This window comes from Micropterus dolomieu, linkage group LG07 (assembly GCF_021292245.1).
Source record: "Micropterus dolomieu isolate WLL.071019.BEF.003 ecotype Adirondacks linkage group LG07, ASM2129224v1, whole genome shotgun sequence".
Taxonomy (NCBI): Eukaryota; Metazoa; Chordata; class Actinopteri; order Centrarchiformes; family Centrarchidae; genus Micropterus; species Micropterus dolomieu.
The window spans coordinates 37,409-51,564 of NC_060156.1; the positions used below are offsets into that span (position 1 = coordinate 37,409).

General features: G+C 43.0%; 1 protein-coding gene across 2 annotated transcripts in view; it reads right to left on the minus strand.

The window, feature by feature from the left end:
* Positions 1-14,156, minus strand: part of LOC123974353 (kinesin heavy chain-like) — a 47,867-nt gene that overhangs the window by 11,303 nt on the left and 22,408 nt on the right. For both annotated transcript variants that reach the window (XM_046054982.1, XM_046054983.1), the window contains exons 13-17: positions 12,966-13,034; positions 12,667-12,873; positions 10,696-10,842; positions 9,827-10,015; positions 9,592-9,709 (exon numbers count right to left, since the gene is read on the minus strand). In XM_046054982.1, the coding sequence (XP_045910938.1) occupies positions 9,592-9,709; positions 9,827-10,015; positions 10,696-10,842; positions 12,667-12,873; positions 12,966-13,034 (730 nt within the window). The remainder of the gene's footprint in view (positions 1-9,591; positions 9,710-9,826; positions 10,016-10,695; positions 10,843-12,666; positions 12,874-12,965; positions 13,035-14,156) is intronic.

Below are 14,156 nucleotides of genomic sequence, written 5' to 3' on the forward strand. Positions count from 1 at the left end.
CCTGATTGGGGTCAATTCTCTCCCTCTCTCAGTCATCACTCTTTTACATTTGAAGGTGCTGGGTAGAGGACTGCTTTCTATCTGTGTTGATACTCTCTGCAGACAGAGGGTTACATAGAAAGAGATAGAGAGCAGGATAAGAAGATACTGTTTAACAGTTGTTGCAGAGCATCCCACTTTAATGCATTACATTGCTCTAGAAAGCATTCTTCTTTTTTTTTTACCCTTTTTATTTTAGGTTTTATTTTTAGTATTTTGTATTACAACTCATTTTAAATGCTGTAAAATAAAAAAGTGTAAATAACAAAATGATAAAATGTTTTGTGAGTTTTATTTCTTTAAACATTTAGAGATCTAATATGTGACAACATTACTATGATTAGTGACATTACTGACATAAGCAGAGAAAAGTGAATGCGACTGTGTGTATGTAAATATAAACTCAGTAAGTCGACTAAAAACAAAGACGCTGTGGCGTGAACAAAAAGCCCGACAGCACTGAGAGAGAAACGCGGCGTAAGCATAAAGTGTCTAGTTAAGTCTCTTGGATGGACGTACGGCTAAGAGCTCGGGGTGGGTGGGGTTGGGGGGTTGTGTGTGACAGTGTGCGCCTCGCAAAGAGGCCAGCCCAAGCCTTCTCCCAGCCCAGAGACAGACACATTGAAATGAGCAGTCCAGCTAACAGGTCTCTGGAGGCTTTTTAAAACAGAGGCCCTGTGCTGTTAACTTCACACACACTTCCTGTGGTGCGCTCACTGCATCTCTTCGGAGAGCAAAATTTAGTTTTTTTTTTTTTTTTTGCAGCGCTATTTTGCAGTTCTTAGTGTGCTCATCTGAAGAAGGCAATGTTGTGAATGACTGTGTGTGTGTGTGCGCATATGAAGCATGCATTTGTGTGGTCATATATTCATGCGTCCATCCATGCCCGTTTTTTTCTTTTTTGCACCTGTGTGCAGCTAAAAAATTCCAGTCCACGTCTGCTCGGAGTCCATTTTAAAGGAAGGCTGTTGGGTGTAATTTTCCACCCATATTTGGAATGACATTGAGTGGTCCGGTGGGTACAGAAGCTCCAGTCTCTCATCACGCTGCTGGGGGGATGATTAATAATAAGCACTGATGAATTCTCCACTGTCCCTGTGGGTTCTGCCATTACCTAGCAGCTCCAAAATACCACCTGCAGCTATAATTAGAAAAGCAGCATCTTAAGGTGTCGTCGCCTTAGATTCGGCCAAAGGCTTATAGGACACAGATCAAGACCAAGTTACACAGGAGCAATTTTACCATATTTAAATATTGATCTTTTTTTTCCTCTAACAAAGCAAATAATGCGCTTGTTTATATTTGACTGCAAATCCTATATATATTCTGTTTGTACAGGTCATTGTGTTCAATGTGAAAGCCACACACTCCGTTATCCATGTATCTGAATAATAACCATAGTGTCACAATTGAATTTCCAGCCCCTAATTTCTGTCAGGGTTTCATCACCCCATTCCCAAGGTTGTCTAAATAGACCTAATTTGATTTGAGATCACAGATTAGATACCCACTGTATCTGATTGCAATTTGCCAGCTGCAGATATGTATCAGAGCAAATGATGAATGTTGCACAGCCCTAATTACTATGCTAAAATGACTATAAAAGCTCCCTTGTTTAAAAAAAGAAGAAGAGCAAAATTGTGCTGAGCTCATATATCCTATCAATTTATCATTGGCATTAGTCAGTCTTTTCTGTTTTAATATTAGATGCTGTTATGTATGTACATGGAGCTATGCATCGATCTTTGGATCTATACCATAATGTCCCATAATGAGCCCTGTTAGTTGATTACAGTGGTGCGTAGACTTAATCCTGCCAGGGTTATCAGTGGGATTGATGAGCCAACTACTGCCCCTTCTAAATGGGCTCACTACTATACAGAGTGTATTGATATTCAAAGCAAGATGAAGGCCCTGACTTATCCATTGTGGTTGGGTCAGTCGTTTTAACGAAAGACCTCTGGATAGCTGGGGGGACAACAGTCTGTCACTACAGCCTCAACTCATCCAGATCACTGACTCGTTAAACTCAAACCGAATGGGAAAGCTTTAAAGATTGAGATTGTTGGTTTTTGTCCCAAGTCATACATTTATTTTTCTTTGCTATTGGTCCTTATTTGTTATTTTACGTGAAATGTGTACCTTTCTTGCTTGCAAGGCCAATCATTTATTTACTTTTGCACAAAAATGCAGTTCACAAGACAGTCGTGTACGTGTTGGTAAACTGGTTAGGGATGCATTCCAGTGTTTTCCTGAGGCACATGATGCAGCAAAATGCAAACTATCCAACCCCATTTAACTGACTGCAGCATTTTGACATAAATTACAATAAGTGCGCCAAGGTGCCATCTTACTTATAGGCTACCCCTGTCGCTACACAAGAGTTAGGCAGTGGTCCAACTTGAGAGTGACAGCAATTAACCTGCCTTCCTAGCTGTTTAGCTGGAGGAAATATAAAGGATGAGAAATCTGACAGCAAGTGATGGGTAATATTTACGGTTTAGGGGCAAATGAAATTCTCCCCAAAATGAAAGTCATTAGGGAGAAAGTTACCCCACAGACAAAGGACAAAATGACTGTGTGTGTGTGTGTGCGTGTGTGCGCGCACGCATGCTCATTTTACAGACGTGAGCTCATCCCCCTTTTCCAACAAGTCAAGTTTGTTGTTTAGTGTACATAAATACTTAAAATACTGACACACAGTGTTCACCTACCACCACCTATCACAAACAAGCCTCAAGCATCTTTCTCTCTCTGCCCTTCACCTGCCTCTCCGTCTTTCACTCCATAGTGCATTTGAGAAGACACACACACACACACACACACACACACACACACACACACACACACACACACACACACACACACACACACACACACACACCCACCCCTAAGATGCAAATCTGGGCTTTGCCCTTGAGCATAATTTAAAGGCCTAATCACCCAGACTGTCCCTTTGGATGGAAAAGGGAAGGAGGGAGGGAGGATGGTGTCTCTCATTTGCACCCTTACACAAAGAAGCTCATTAGGTTTATCTTTCAGGCCTGAGATTGCCCCACTCAACTGTGTAAATAAGACACTGGCCCTGGCCTGATGCATCAATCACCTCTCAGGACAGGAGACAGACCTCCACTGAAATATGAACGATTTCATAAAGGAGCCTTTTGTTAACCGTGATCAGCTGTGTGAAGATAAGGTTTTTCTGTAAAGGCTAGAGAAGCATTAGGGAAGCAGCGTGTACTGTATGTCTTTGTAAAATTATTTCCCCTTTCAGTGAAAAGGCAATCCCTGCGTCTGACTTATTTACAATGAAAGCCATCCTTCTTTTTATTTCAAGCCTGGCTATGGGCAGACAGCCCCAACAGAATAGTACATACAGGCCGGTGACATATAGTCTTGTAGTTTCCTCCTTGGTGATGACACTAAAGATATAGGGTGTGAATGACAGCATAGCTACTGTTTGCTCACCCTTCCCCAGACAAAACACAGTATTATTCTATTATCTATCTAGACGCCACCTCTTCCTCCTTGCCCCCCTCCGTCTCCCCCTTTTTCCCTCCGTCTCATTCTTCAGCTCCTCAAAACCTGGGCTGTCCATCTATGTTTAAGACACATTACATGTGGCCTCCTGGAATTTACAGTGGCGGTCTCCCAGTAACTCCATTTCACACAGGAGTCCCCTGAGAGCATGGCGAAATGTCAAGCTGCAAGGCTTGAAAGAGAGACGAGGAGAAAGGGACAGAGCGAGAGAGAGAGCAATGTAGGTAAGTGAGAAGGAGAGGATGAGATACATAGACAGTGTGAAATCTGCTGGAAATAAACACTTATGGGTGTTTTTATGCTCAAGCAGTTGGGAGCTGTGGAGTACTAGGCTGTGTGGTCTACAGATCGAGGGGCGACATAGGTAGGAAAAAAAACAGGTGTGTGTGTATTTGCTCATTCCTTAATGTGCATACAGGATATCAAATCAATGGCACGGATATCACTTGCTGTGACACGTTTTTTTTCTTCTTAAGAAATTAAATATAAAGTAAAACACAATTACACATTAGTACATTAACATTTTTACATATTTTAATGGCAATGGTTAATGCATTAAATGGAAGCCAGTTGACATCTAATCTAGATTAGGCCTTGTGTTTGCCTGATATATTTTTATTCTTTTCCTTTTTTCCTGTGTAGCACATTAGGCCAGTGATAAATGTACTCGGCCAGGGTTAACCACCTCAGTGTAAATAAGAGGCAGCCATTCAGTTGCACATACTGTGGCCAATAGTCCTGCAGTCTCTAGCCAACCTAGTGCAGGCCAGGATCAATGGCCACTTCACAACTCATTTCCTTTTACGCCTCCCTAACTGCCCCGCTCCAGCTCTGGGAAATAAATGGCACTGGATCTATAAGTCCACTCACACAAGCACAAACACATATAACCGGCATGCATACACACTCATACAAACACACACTCACACGTACTCCGAGCGGACTGAGCAATTGCTTTAGCTCAATACCCTCCACAATAATTTATTTGCAAACTGCCTTGGTGGTGAATGGCGTTTCATCTTTCGTGGCCTCACAATCGAAGACAGGCATTCTGTCATTGTTTGTTGCCACTCCCCTGTCGTTGGCTTAAACAGAGTACCAGTCATTAACATGGCGGGGTGGAGTGTTACTGTCATCCACAGCCTGAAAACATACATGTAAATAGCTCTGTTTTCCTCTAATGTGGAGTTAACAGAAGGATAGAGAAAACAAGTGTGTGTGTGTGGGGGGGGCTTTCTAATGCATACAAGGTAACGCATTGCTGTCTGCTTTTTCTGTAAATGCCCCCCCACCACCACCACCAAAAAAAGGCAAGTGGCTTACAGTCATTTGATAGGCCACGACACTGCTATCCATTTAACAGAGCTTAAAAATTCTACATATGCATATGCCGGGGTGTCTTAAGCTGACAACCAAAAGACAGGATTTGCTAGAAGGCAGCTTTGGAGTGTTGTGAATTTAACAAGCATGTCTAGTATTACAGTTCCTCTCTGCTTTAGCCATGAATAGTAACAAATCAGACTCTGAAACGCATGCCCGATGGTTTGTTGTGTGTCCCCCCCCCCCCCCCTTCTCTAACTAATATTAAAATGACATCAAATCTGGTTAAGAAGATGACTAGCAAAAAGTAGTAGCATCTTTAATGTCAGTAGTGCTCTCTTTCCCTAATGCGCCCAGAATCCAGGTATCATCACAGTTTTTTCCTTTTTTGTTGCACTTGTTAACACTCTCTGCTGCTGCGATTACCTTCATCCCTGACCCATTTTTGAATATATAAATGGGTCTATCCTTCTCCTGAGTTGTTTGTAGTTGTAATGCTTGCAGGCTGCAAGGGAGATGCTCTTTACGCATTGCCTTCAAACACTGTATACATATGTAAGAGAGCCAGGCGGGCTCTCAGTCCTCTCCCCTTCACAGCTTTTCATACAAATGCAGTAAATAAGCTCAGGCCATGGGGAATTGAAGGCTCCAAACAGACGAACTGACTGACATGTCACTTAGCGCTGGCTTTGGCTCTCTTCACTGCAGGCTTTAGAGCTGAAGCTGCTGGGTTTTATAGTGTATCAGACAAGGTTAGGTTCTCACTTTGCTGCCAAGGTGGACTGACATCTGTATTATTCACAACTTTATAATAATGTCAGACATATTATTTTCTATGATTTTAAAAAGTGAGAAAATACAGCAAACAGTTTGGCGTAAAGTAAGCCTGGAGATGTGCTTTATGGGGGGGACGACGACACTTGCAATCAAGTCCTTTTGGTGAGGGTAAACTGAACATTTGTTTTGGGCAGATACAGAGAATAAGATGTACTCCAGGTGGTTAATCATGGAAGTCACACTAGGAAACCATTGCAGCAGAGATAGACAGGCCCGCCTCTCTCCAGCCTATGTTCCCACTCAAACAGCCTGCCATTCCTCATCAAGACCTAACCACTGCTTATTTACCCACACTGGGGGGACTTAACTCGCACGAATTGATCAGTGATAACACTGGAAAGCTGCTTGTTCCACCCTGATAAAAGTGACGCCCATGAGCATATGCAGAACATGCTTTGTGGGCTAGGCGCAGCACTTCAAGCTTGACTAGACACTAAGCTGATATTGGTTTCACGCTTGAGTCCATGGTGCAAAATCTTCCAATTGAAACACAGAGATTTGATTGTTTCTGCATATGCATTTATCAGAAGTTTACATGATAAATATACATTAGCCTGGTGGCTTGGCCATGCGTGGTATTGTTTCAGCGATACTATTCTTCATGCATTCCTTTTCACCTGTTTGGACTTCATCATCCAATTCAGTGTGAGCCTGATAATCATAATTTGGACAAAACGTCAAATGGATTTGCAGGGGTTTTGTGCATCATTGGTCTTTGCCAGAATTTTTGTCACAGAGGGGAAATACTTCTTTTTTGGCAGAAGTGTGTGTGTGTGTGTGTGTGTGTGAAGAGAATCCCTTTTTAAAATCACTAAAAACTGTTTTCCTTTCAGTCTTTCCAAATTCTTTGTGTTAGCAGTGTGCCAACCAACTTGTCGTGTCTATACCATGACATAATTCTCAAACTCAGAAGTTGAGGTCCCTACATTATGTGTAAAACACCCCCCACCCCCCTCTTGGCTTAGTCCTGACTTAATTTTGTAATGCCTTCACAGTCCTAAATGAGATGTCATTTATCTTTCATACAAATTTCAACCAGAGGTTTTTATTTTTTTAATAACCACTGTAATTGTTCTGTCCTTTTATGGAGTGCTATGAAGGGAGTGATCATGCTTTTGGCACATTTATCAAAGCCCAAGAAAAAGAAAATGCAGAAGGGAGGCCCCTTTCTCCCATAGCCGGACTAAGTGTGCGACAGAGTGATACATTTTCTTGTTAGGAGAAATTACATGCACTAACTTGAGCTACTTCAGCATGAAATTGAAAAAGAAGCATTTCTTGTGAATTTCCATTCTTGATTCAATGAAAGATGTAGATTAGCCCTTTGGAGAAGGGCGGGGAACAAGAATGAAACTAAAGAAGTATGACTCTGCTCACGCTTGCTTGTTCTTAGAAGCGTGCTATAGGAAGCTGTTAGAAAAGGCTTTGTTTATGGAAGTAAGGCTCAGTCAAGATTAAAGGAAAAAAAAAATGTTTAACACCTCACTCTCTCTCTCTCTTTCTGTCTGTGTGTGTGTGTGTGTGTGTGTGTGTGTAATTGTGGTATACATTTATGTATACAAACACAAACCATGTGCATTTTTCACCGGACTCCCCAAGTTGCTTTGCCTACCTTACCACAGTCACAGTCTGTGCTCGTGTTAGCTCTCCAACACATGCACACATATGTGAACACACACGCAGACACATTTCACCAGACCCAGCTCAGTCTAGCAGCCTGTTCTGGTGAGGGGGGGGGACACTGATTGATAGATGCTGGGTGTCAGAGTGGAAGGCAGATAACTATATCTTCTACAAGACACTTAAAGGTCAAACACACACCCCTGTAATTGGAATATTCACAACTACCAAGGTACAATGGAGGGTGGAGGGAAGAATGAAAGTGCACAGGATCGGTGTTACATAAGCAAAGAGATTGAGAGAGGAGAGCAGGAGTGAATGTGATCCATTGCCCTTCCACAGGCAGATGTAGTGGCTATTTATTGAGTTGTTCTTTGGGGGAAGTGTGGCATTCATTGAAAGATACATCACCCTCTATGGAGAGCAATCCTCACAGAGGTGACTGGCAAGATAAAGTAGTCACACAAACTTGCATAAACTATGTAATAATGCCCATTAAAACATAAAAGAAAATTTGAAAATAAACCCATGATAATCATTGATGCAATAGATAATGTACAGCCGCACACTTCTTAATTTATAAACAGCTGTGTTGTCTGACTCAAAATAATTCTCTGAAAAATGAACAGCTGTTGACAATGTGTACTAAAATATGTTTTATTAAGGGTATGTCACTAGAGCTGCAGGCCAAATTCATGGTTAGCAATGCAGCGGGTGAGGAGAGGTCATTTACATCTAAGGTCAGGGTGCTCTCTCATCGACCCCAGAACAGGAGAACACTTAGACAGTGCACTTAACCCGAGCTCTGCAGGACGAGACAGACACTCATACTATTGACCTGCAACTGCAGAGCCCCCAAGACAGGCTCTGATGTACACACATGCACCCACGTACAGATACTCATGCACTAAGCAGGCATGCTGGCTTGGTTTGCTTGTGTCAGTGCACATGCACACAGAAGCAGGGTGGATTCTAAATGGCATCGGCCCCTTTGGTTGGCATAAAAGATGGATGACAGTGACACTCAATAGCTTTCCTGTTTTTCCTAATCATTGTTTTGTGTTCCTGTGTAGGCTTTGAGTGTATATGTGCTGTATACATGCTGTGTGTGTCTTTTTCAGTGGTTTCTTGGAGGGTAAACGCACTTAAATGCAGTTTACCTACCCAGGATGCAGCAACCTTTTATTTACCACTATTGCCCCGGTCTTTTTGTTTGCGTGCGTCTCGTATGTACACAACAAATGTGTGCACATGTGCACGTTTGTTGTCAGCACATGCGTCTCTTCAACAGCATCTGATTGGTATTGGCATTCTGTACAAAACCAGCTCTTCCACAGCAGCTGCTTGTTCTCTGGTGCCACAGTCAGATTGCTAGTCGCCTCTGGCCATGTTATTGGAGTGGGAGCCTCTTAATAAGGCCTTGTCAACAATAACAGACACAAGCTCCATGAAAAAGAACTCCATTCTGTGTCTGATCCTCTGACAAGAATGATGAGAAAACCCTAGTTTGTGCTGAAATACAGCTGTGTATAGCTACAGGAGGCATATAGTTCCCAGTTTTTTATAGTTCCATACTATTATATAGGCAGTATGTTATGATATGAAGCTTACTCGGTGTTCAGATGATGGGCATACTATTTATAAGCAACCAGACCCAAGCATTTGAGGTCTTCTTGGTGTCCAAGGATTCCAGTTCTTTCCACTGGGCCCCTTTTCCAAATGAACTATGGCTGGCCTCAATGCAACATTTCATATCAGGTATTCATCCAGCTGTGTGACCTCTACTCGCCTGGAACTGTGAAAAGGAGAGGGGATCATAATCACCTGAAGAGGAAATCAAGCGCTTCAGGAGAGAGAAAGAGTATGTAATAGAGAGAGAAACCTTGTATTTGTGTTTTTTTTTGTGTGTCTGCAGGGTTGGGGGGCTGCACAGTCGAACACTCATGCCAGATACCTCATGCCAGATTTGTTTTTGCAAAAAGATCACTTGACCTCACACACACACACACACACACACACACACACACACACACACACACACACACACACACACACACACACACACACACACACACACACACACACCAGTTTTTATCTTAAAGCTGTTTTTTTAACAAAGATTTTCTGACAGAACAAACTGAGTTTGTTCTCATCTCTAATCTGTTTGATGTTAACAGACAGCTGCCAGCCAATCAGAGAGCAGTGTTTCCTGTAACCATGGTGACATTGTCTGACCTTGAGCATTGAGTTTAGCGACCTCCTCCATCAGAGCGTCCTGACTCTCCTCCAGCTTCCTCTTCTTCTGCTCCACCTTCTGCAGGTCGTCTGTCAGGGATGCAATCTTCGCCTGGAGCTGCAAAAAACACACGGAGGACAATCAGCATTCAAATAAAAACGACCATTATTATAAGCTGTTTTTAACTCCCTTAAACTAAACCGTGCAGATCAGAACCTCCATTTAGCCTGCTACCTGCGAGACGAGCAGCTGACAGGTGTTGAGCTCCTTCTCGTTGGCCTCCATCCTGCAGATGTTCTCAGTCAGGTTGACCTCCAGCTGTTTGCTGCGGTTCACCAGAGACTTGACCTCAGACTTCATCTTACTGACGTAGAGACGAGCTGTGGTGAACTCCTCCTCCATCACTCCGCTCGTCTCCGTCATCTGAAGAAAGACAGAAAGAGATACTGACGGGACAGCAGGCGGGTTTCCATCCACAGGTTTTTATGCACATTTTAATTTTAATAGAAACTTAGATAAATGTCTGAATATCACAAAAAAGCTTTGACATTTAGCTGAAGTGGAAAAGTTTGTGTATCCGTACAAGAAAAAGTTGACAAAGTGCCACAGAAACAAAAGTTAACTTCCAGTGAAGGGATGGAATAAGATGAGATCAGCGATGAGGAGGCTGAGACATTCCTCAAATTAATACATGAAATGTCATATTTTCATCATGTTGATTGACTGTTAGTTTAATTACAACATCTTGTTGTGTGCTCTTCTCCTGCGATAGTATAATAGTACCAGACTGTAGAATTTACTGCTTATCTCAATGAACCCACTCCTGATGACGGCATAATCACAGTGGATGGAAACAGAAGCTGTGCCTCAGTCCTCAGAGGACCGAATCCTTCGAAGGGACACAGCGAGTACCCGGATCCTTCGAAGGGACACAGCGAGTACCCGGATCCTTCGAAGGGACACAGCGAGTACCCGGTCCAAGTGGCTGTTTTCTTATCCAGCCAAACAGGCAACAGGATATTTATCTGTTTTTTAAACTTTTTTTGTAAAGATGAGTGTGATGAGTGAAATGTGACACAGTAGAAAAAGAATTGCATACTTACAGCTTTGAGGTCTGTGGTACCAAGGACACTGCCGATGTCACTGAGGTCTCTGAGCAGCAGACTGAGGATGTCTGCTGACCTCTTCTTATGATGAGAACTGACCTCCTGCAGGGTGGACAACTCCCTTTGAACCGCCTCCAGACTCACCTGGAAACACAGGACAAAGAGAATAGCTGATCTCTACCAAACATACAACAAATTCCTGCTGTCCTAGAATCTTAACAGCCCAACATCCTACCATCCTAATGTCTAATGTCCACCTTTTCTACCGTCCAACTATCTTACCACCCAAACATTCTACCATCCTAATGTCTAATGTCCACCTTTTCTACCGTCCAACTATCTTACCACCCAAACATCCTACCATCCTAATGTCCAATGTCCACCTTTTCTACCGTCCAACTATCTTACCAGCCAAACATCCTACCATCCTAATATCTAATGTCCACCTTTTCTACCGTCCAAACATTCTACCATCCTAATGTCTAATGTCCACCTTTTCTACCGTCCAAACATCCTACCATCCTAATGTCCAATGTCCACCTTTTCTACCGTCCAACTATCTTACCAGCCAAACATTCTACCATCCTAATGTCTAATGTCCACCTTTTCTACCGTCCAAACATCCTACCATCCTAATGTCCAATGTCCACCTTTTCTACCGTCCAACTATCTTACCAGCCAAACATCCTACCATCCTAATGTCTAATGTCCACCTTTTCTACCGTCCAAACATTCTACCATCCTAATGTCTAATGTCCACCTTTTCTACCGTCCAACTATCTTACCACCCAAACATTCTACCATCCTAATGTCCAATTTCCACCTTTTCCACTGTCCAACTATCTTACCACCCAAACATTCTACCATCCTAATGTCCAATGTCCACCTTTTCCACCGTCCAACTATCTTACCACCCAAACATTCTACCATCCTAATGTCCAATGTCCACCTTTTCTACCGTCCTATCTTACCATCCTAATGTCCACCTTTTCTACCGTCCAACTATCTTACCACCCAAACATTCTACCATCCTAATGTCCAATGTCCACCTTTTCCACCGTCCAACTATCTTACCACCCAAACATTCTACCATCCTAATGTCTAATGTCCACCTTTTCTACCGTCCAACTATCTTACCACCCAAACATTCTACCATCCTAATGTCCAATGTCCACCTTTTCTACCGTCCAACTATCTTACCACCCAAACATCCTACCATCCTAATGTCCAATGTCCACCTTTTCTACCGTCCAACTATCTTACCACCCAAACATCCTACCATCCTAATGTCCAATGTCCACCTTTTCTACCGTCCAACTATCTTACCACCCAAACATTCTACCATCCTAATGTCCAATGTCCACCTTTTCTACCGTCCAACTATCTTACCACCCAAACATTCTACCGTCCTAATGTCCACCTTTTCTACCGTCCAACTATCTTACCACCCAAACATTCTACCGTCCTAATGTCTAATGTCCACCTTTTCTACCGTCCAACTATCTTACCACCCAAACATTCTACCGTCCTAATGCCAATGTCCACCTTTTCTACCGTCCAACTATCTTACCACCCAAACATTCTACCGTCCTAATGTCCAATGTCCACCTTTTCTACCGTCCAACTATCTTACCACCCAAACATTCTACCGTCCTAATGTCCAATGTCCACCTTTTCTACCGTCCTATCTTACCACCCAAACATTCTGCCGTCCTAATGTCTAATGTCCACCTTTTCTACCGTCCAACTATCTTACCACCCAAACATTCTACCGTCCTAATGTCCAATGTCCACCTTTTCTACCGTCCAACTATCTTACCACCCAAACATTCTACCGTCCTAATGTCCAATGTCCACCTTTTCTACCGTCCAACTATCTTACCACCCAAACATTCTACCATCCTAATATCTAACACACTGACATCCATCTGTCCTACCATCTTATAGCCATACTTTATGTGGACTTACAGTTTTGTTTGCGAGCTCCTCGTTCAGCTGTTCATTGCAGCGGTTCTTGTTCTCCACCTCTTGGCTCTTGTGGTCGTAGTTGACAGCCAGCTCCTCCAGCGCCTGCAGCACCTCCTTCACCTCCTCTTTGGCTGACTCACTGTCCCTCTGCAGCCGCGACAGCTCCTCCTGCAGACGCTCGTAGTCTTGACGGCCCGATGCCAACAGCTTGATGGATTATGAAGAGGTGGAGGGATGATGATTAGATCCACGGGGGGAGATTTGTGCAGCACAAGTTGTAATGCTCAGGTGAGACTCACCTCGTCCTGTTCAATCAGCTGCTGTTTGAGTTTCTCAGCTGTTTGACTGTGATGGTTGATCTCATCGTCCTGAAATATGAGGCGTCAGATGTTTAATGTTTTGAATACTCAAACAGAACAATTCTATTCAATTCAGTTTTATTAATATAGCAGCAAATCACAACAACAGTTATCTCAGAGCGCTTTTCACAAAGAGCAAGTCTAGACCGTACTCTGTGAAAACCAACAGTTCCCACCAAGAGCAGCACTAGGAGACAGAGGCAAGGAAAAACTTCCTTTAAGAGGCAGAAACCTCGAGCAGAACCATGGCTCAGGGTGGGCGGCCATCTGCCTCCACCGGTTGGGGTGAAGGAGAGGGGGGGAGAGAGAGAGAGAGAGAGAGAGAGAGAGAGGCAGCCTACACAATAACAATATACACACAGAAGTACAGACAGTAAAGATAATGTTCAGACTGAATAATATAGGAACAAGAGGGTCTGAGCTGGGACAGGTAAGACTCCCCTAACTACACAAACTCTCATGCTGTCTGGGCTCCTACTCAGGGTGGAGGTGTTACTTTAATCATTTTTATTCGTTTGAGGCTCTGGAATTAAAACCATCAGCTATACGTAGCTTTGTGAAAGTAAACTGATCCCTCCCTCTGGTACTCTGTATACCTCCAGGCCCTCACTCACAATTTGTAAAGGAATCTTATTTCTAGAGATCCACAGACTGCAGTTTTTTTGGCTGATTTAAATTTCTGATGTTTAAAGTCTGACATGCTGATTCTAGCTGATCCAAAGTTCTTTCTTTATATATATATATATATATATATATAGAGATATATATATATATATAGAGAGAGAGATATAGAACTAAAACTGAGAGCATACACAAACATTTCTATAGCTTCTCTTTATTAGGATCCCTTATCAGTGTATAAGTATTGGCTGTTTTTCCTGGGGTCCATTCAACTGCTGCAGTCTTGTCTCAGCACCAGAGCCTGTAGACCATAACTATAGACCAGTCTCTGGCCTTCCAGTAAAGAAACCATACCCTGATCCAGGATCTCTCAATAACTATAGACCAGTCTCTGACCTAGTTTGTGTTCATCCTGCCAACAGGAATTCAACAGATTGCAAACGTTGTGATGTGGACTGGTTCTCTCTAAAGCCCCCTGCTGTTCATGCTTCTGTGCCCTAAAAGCTGCCA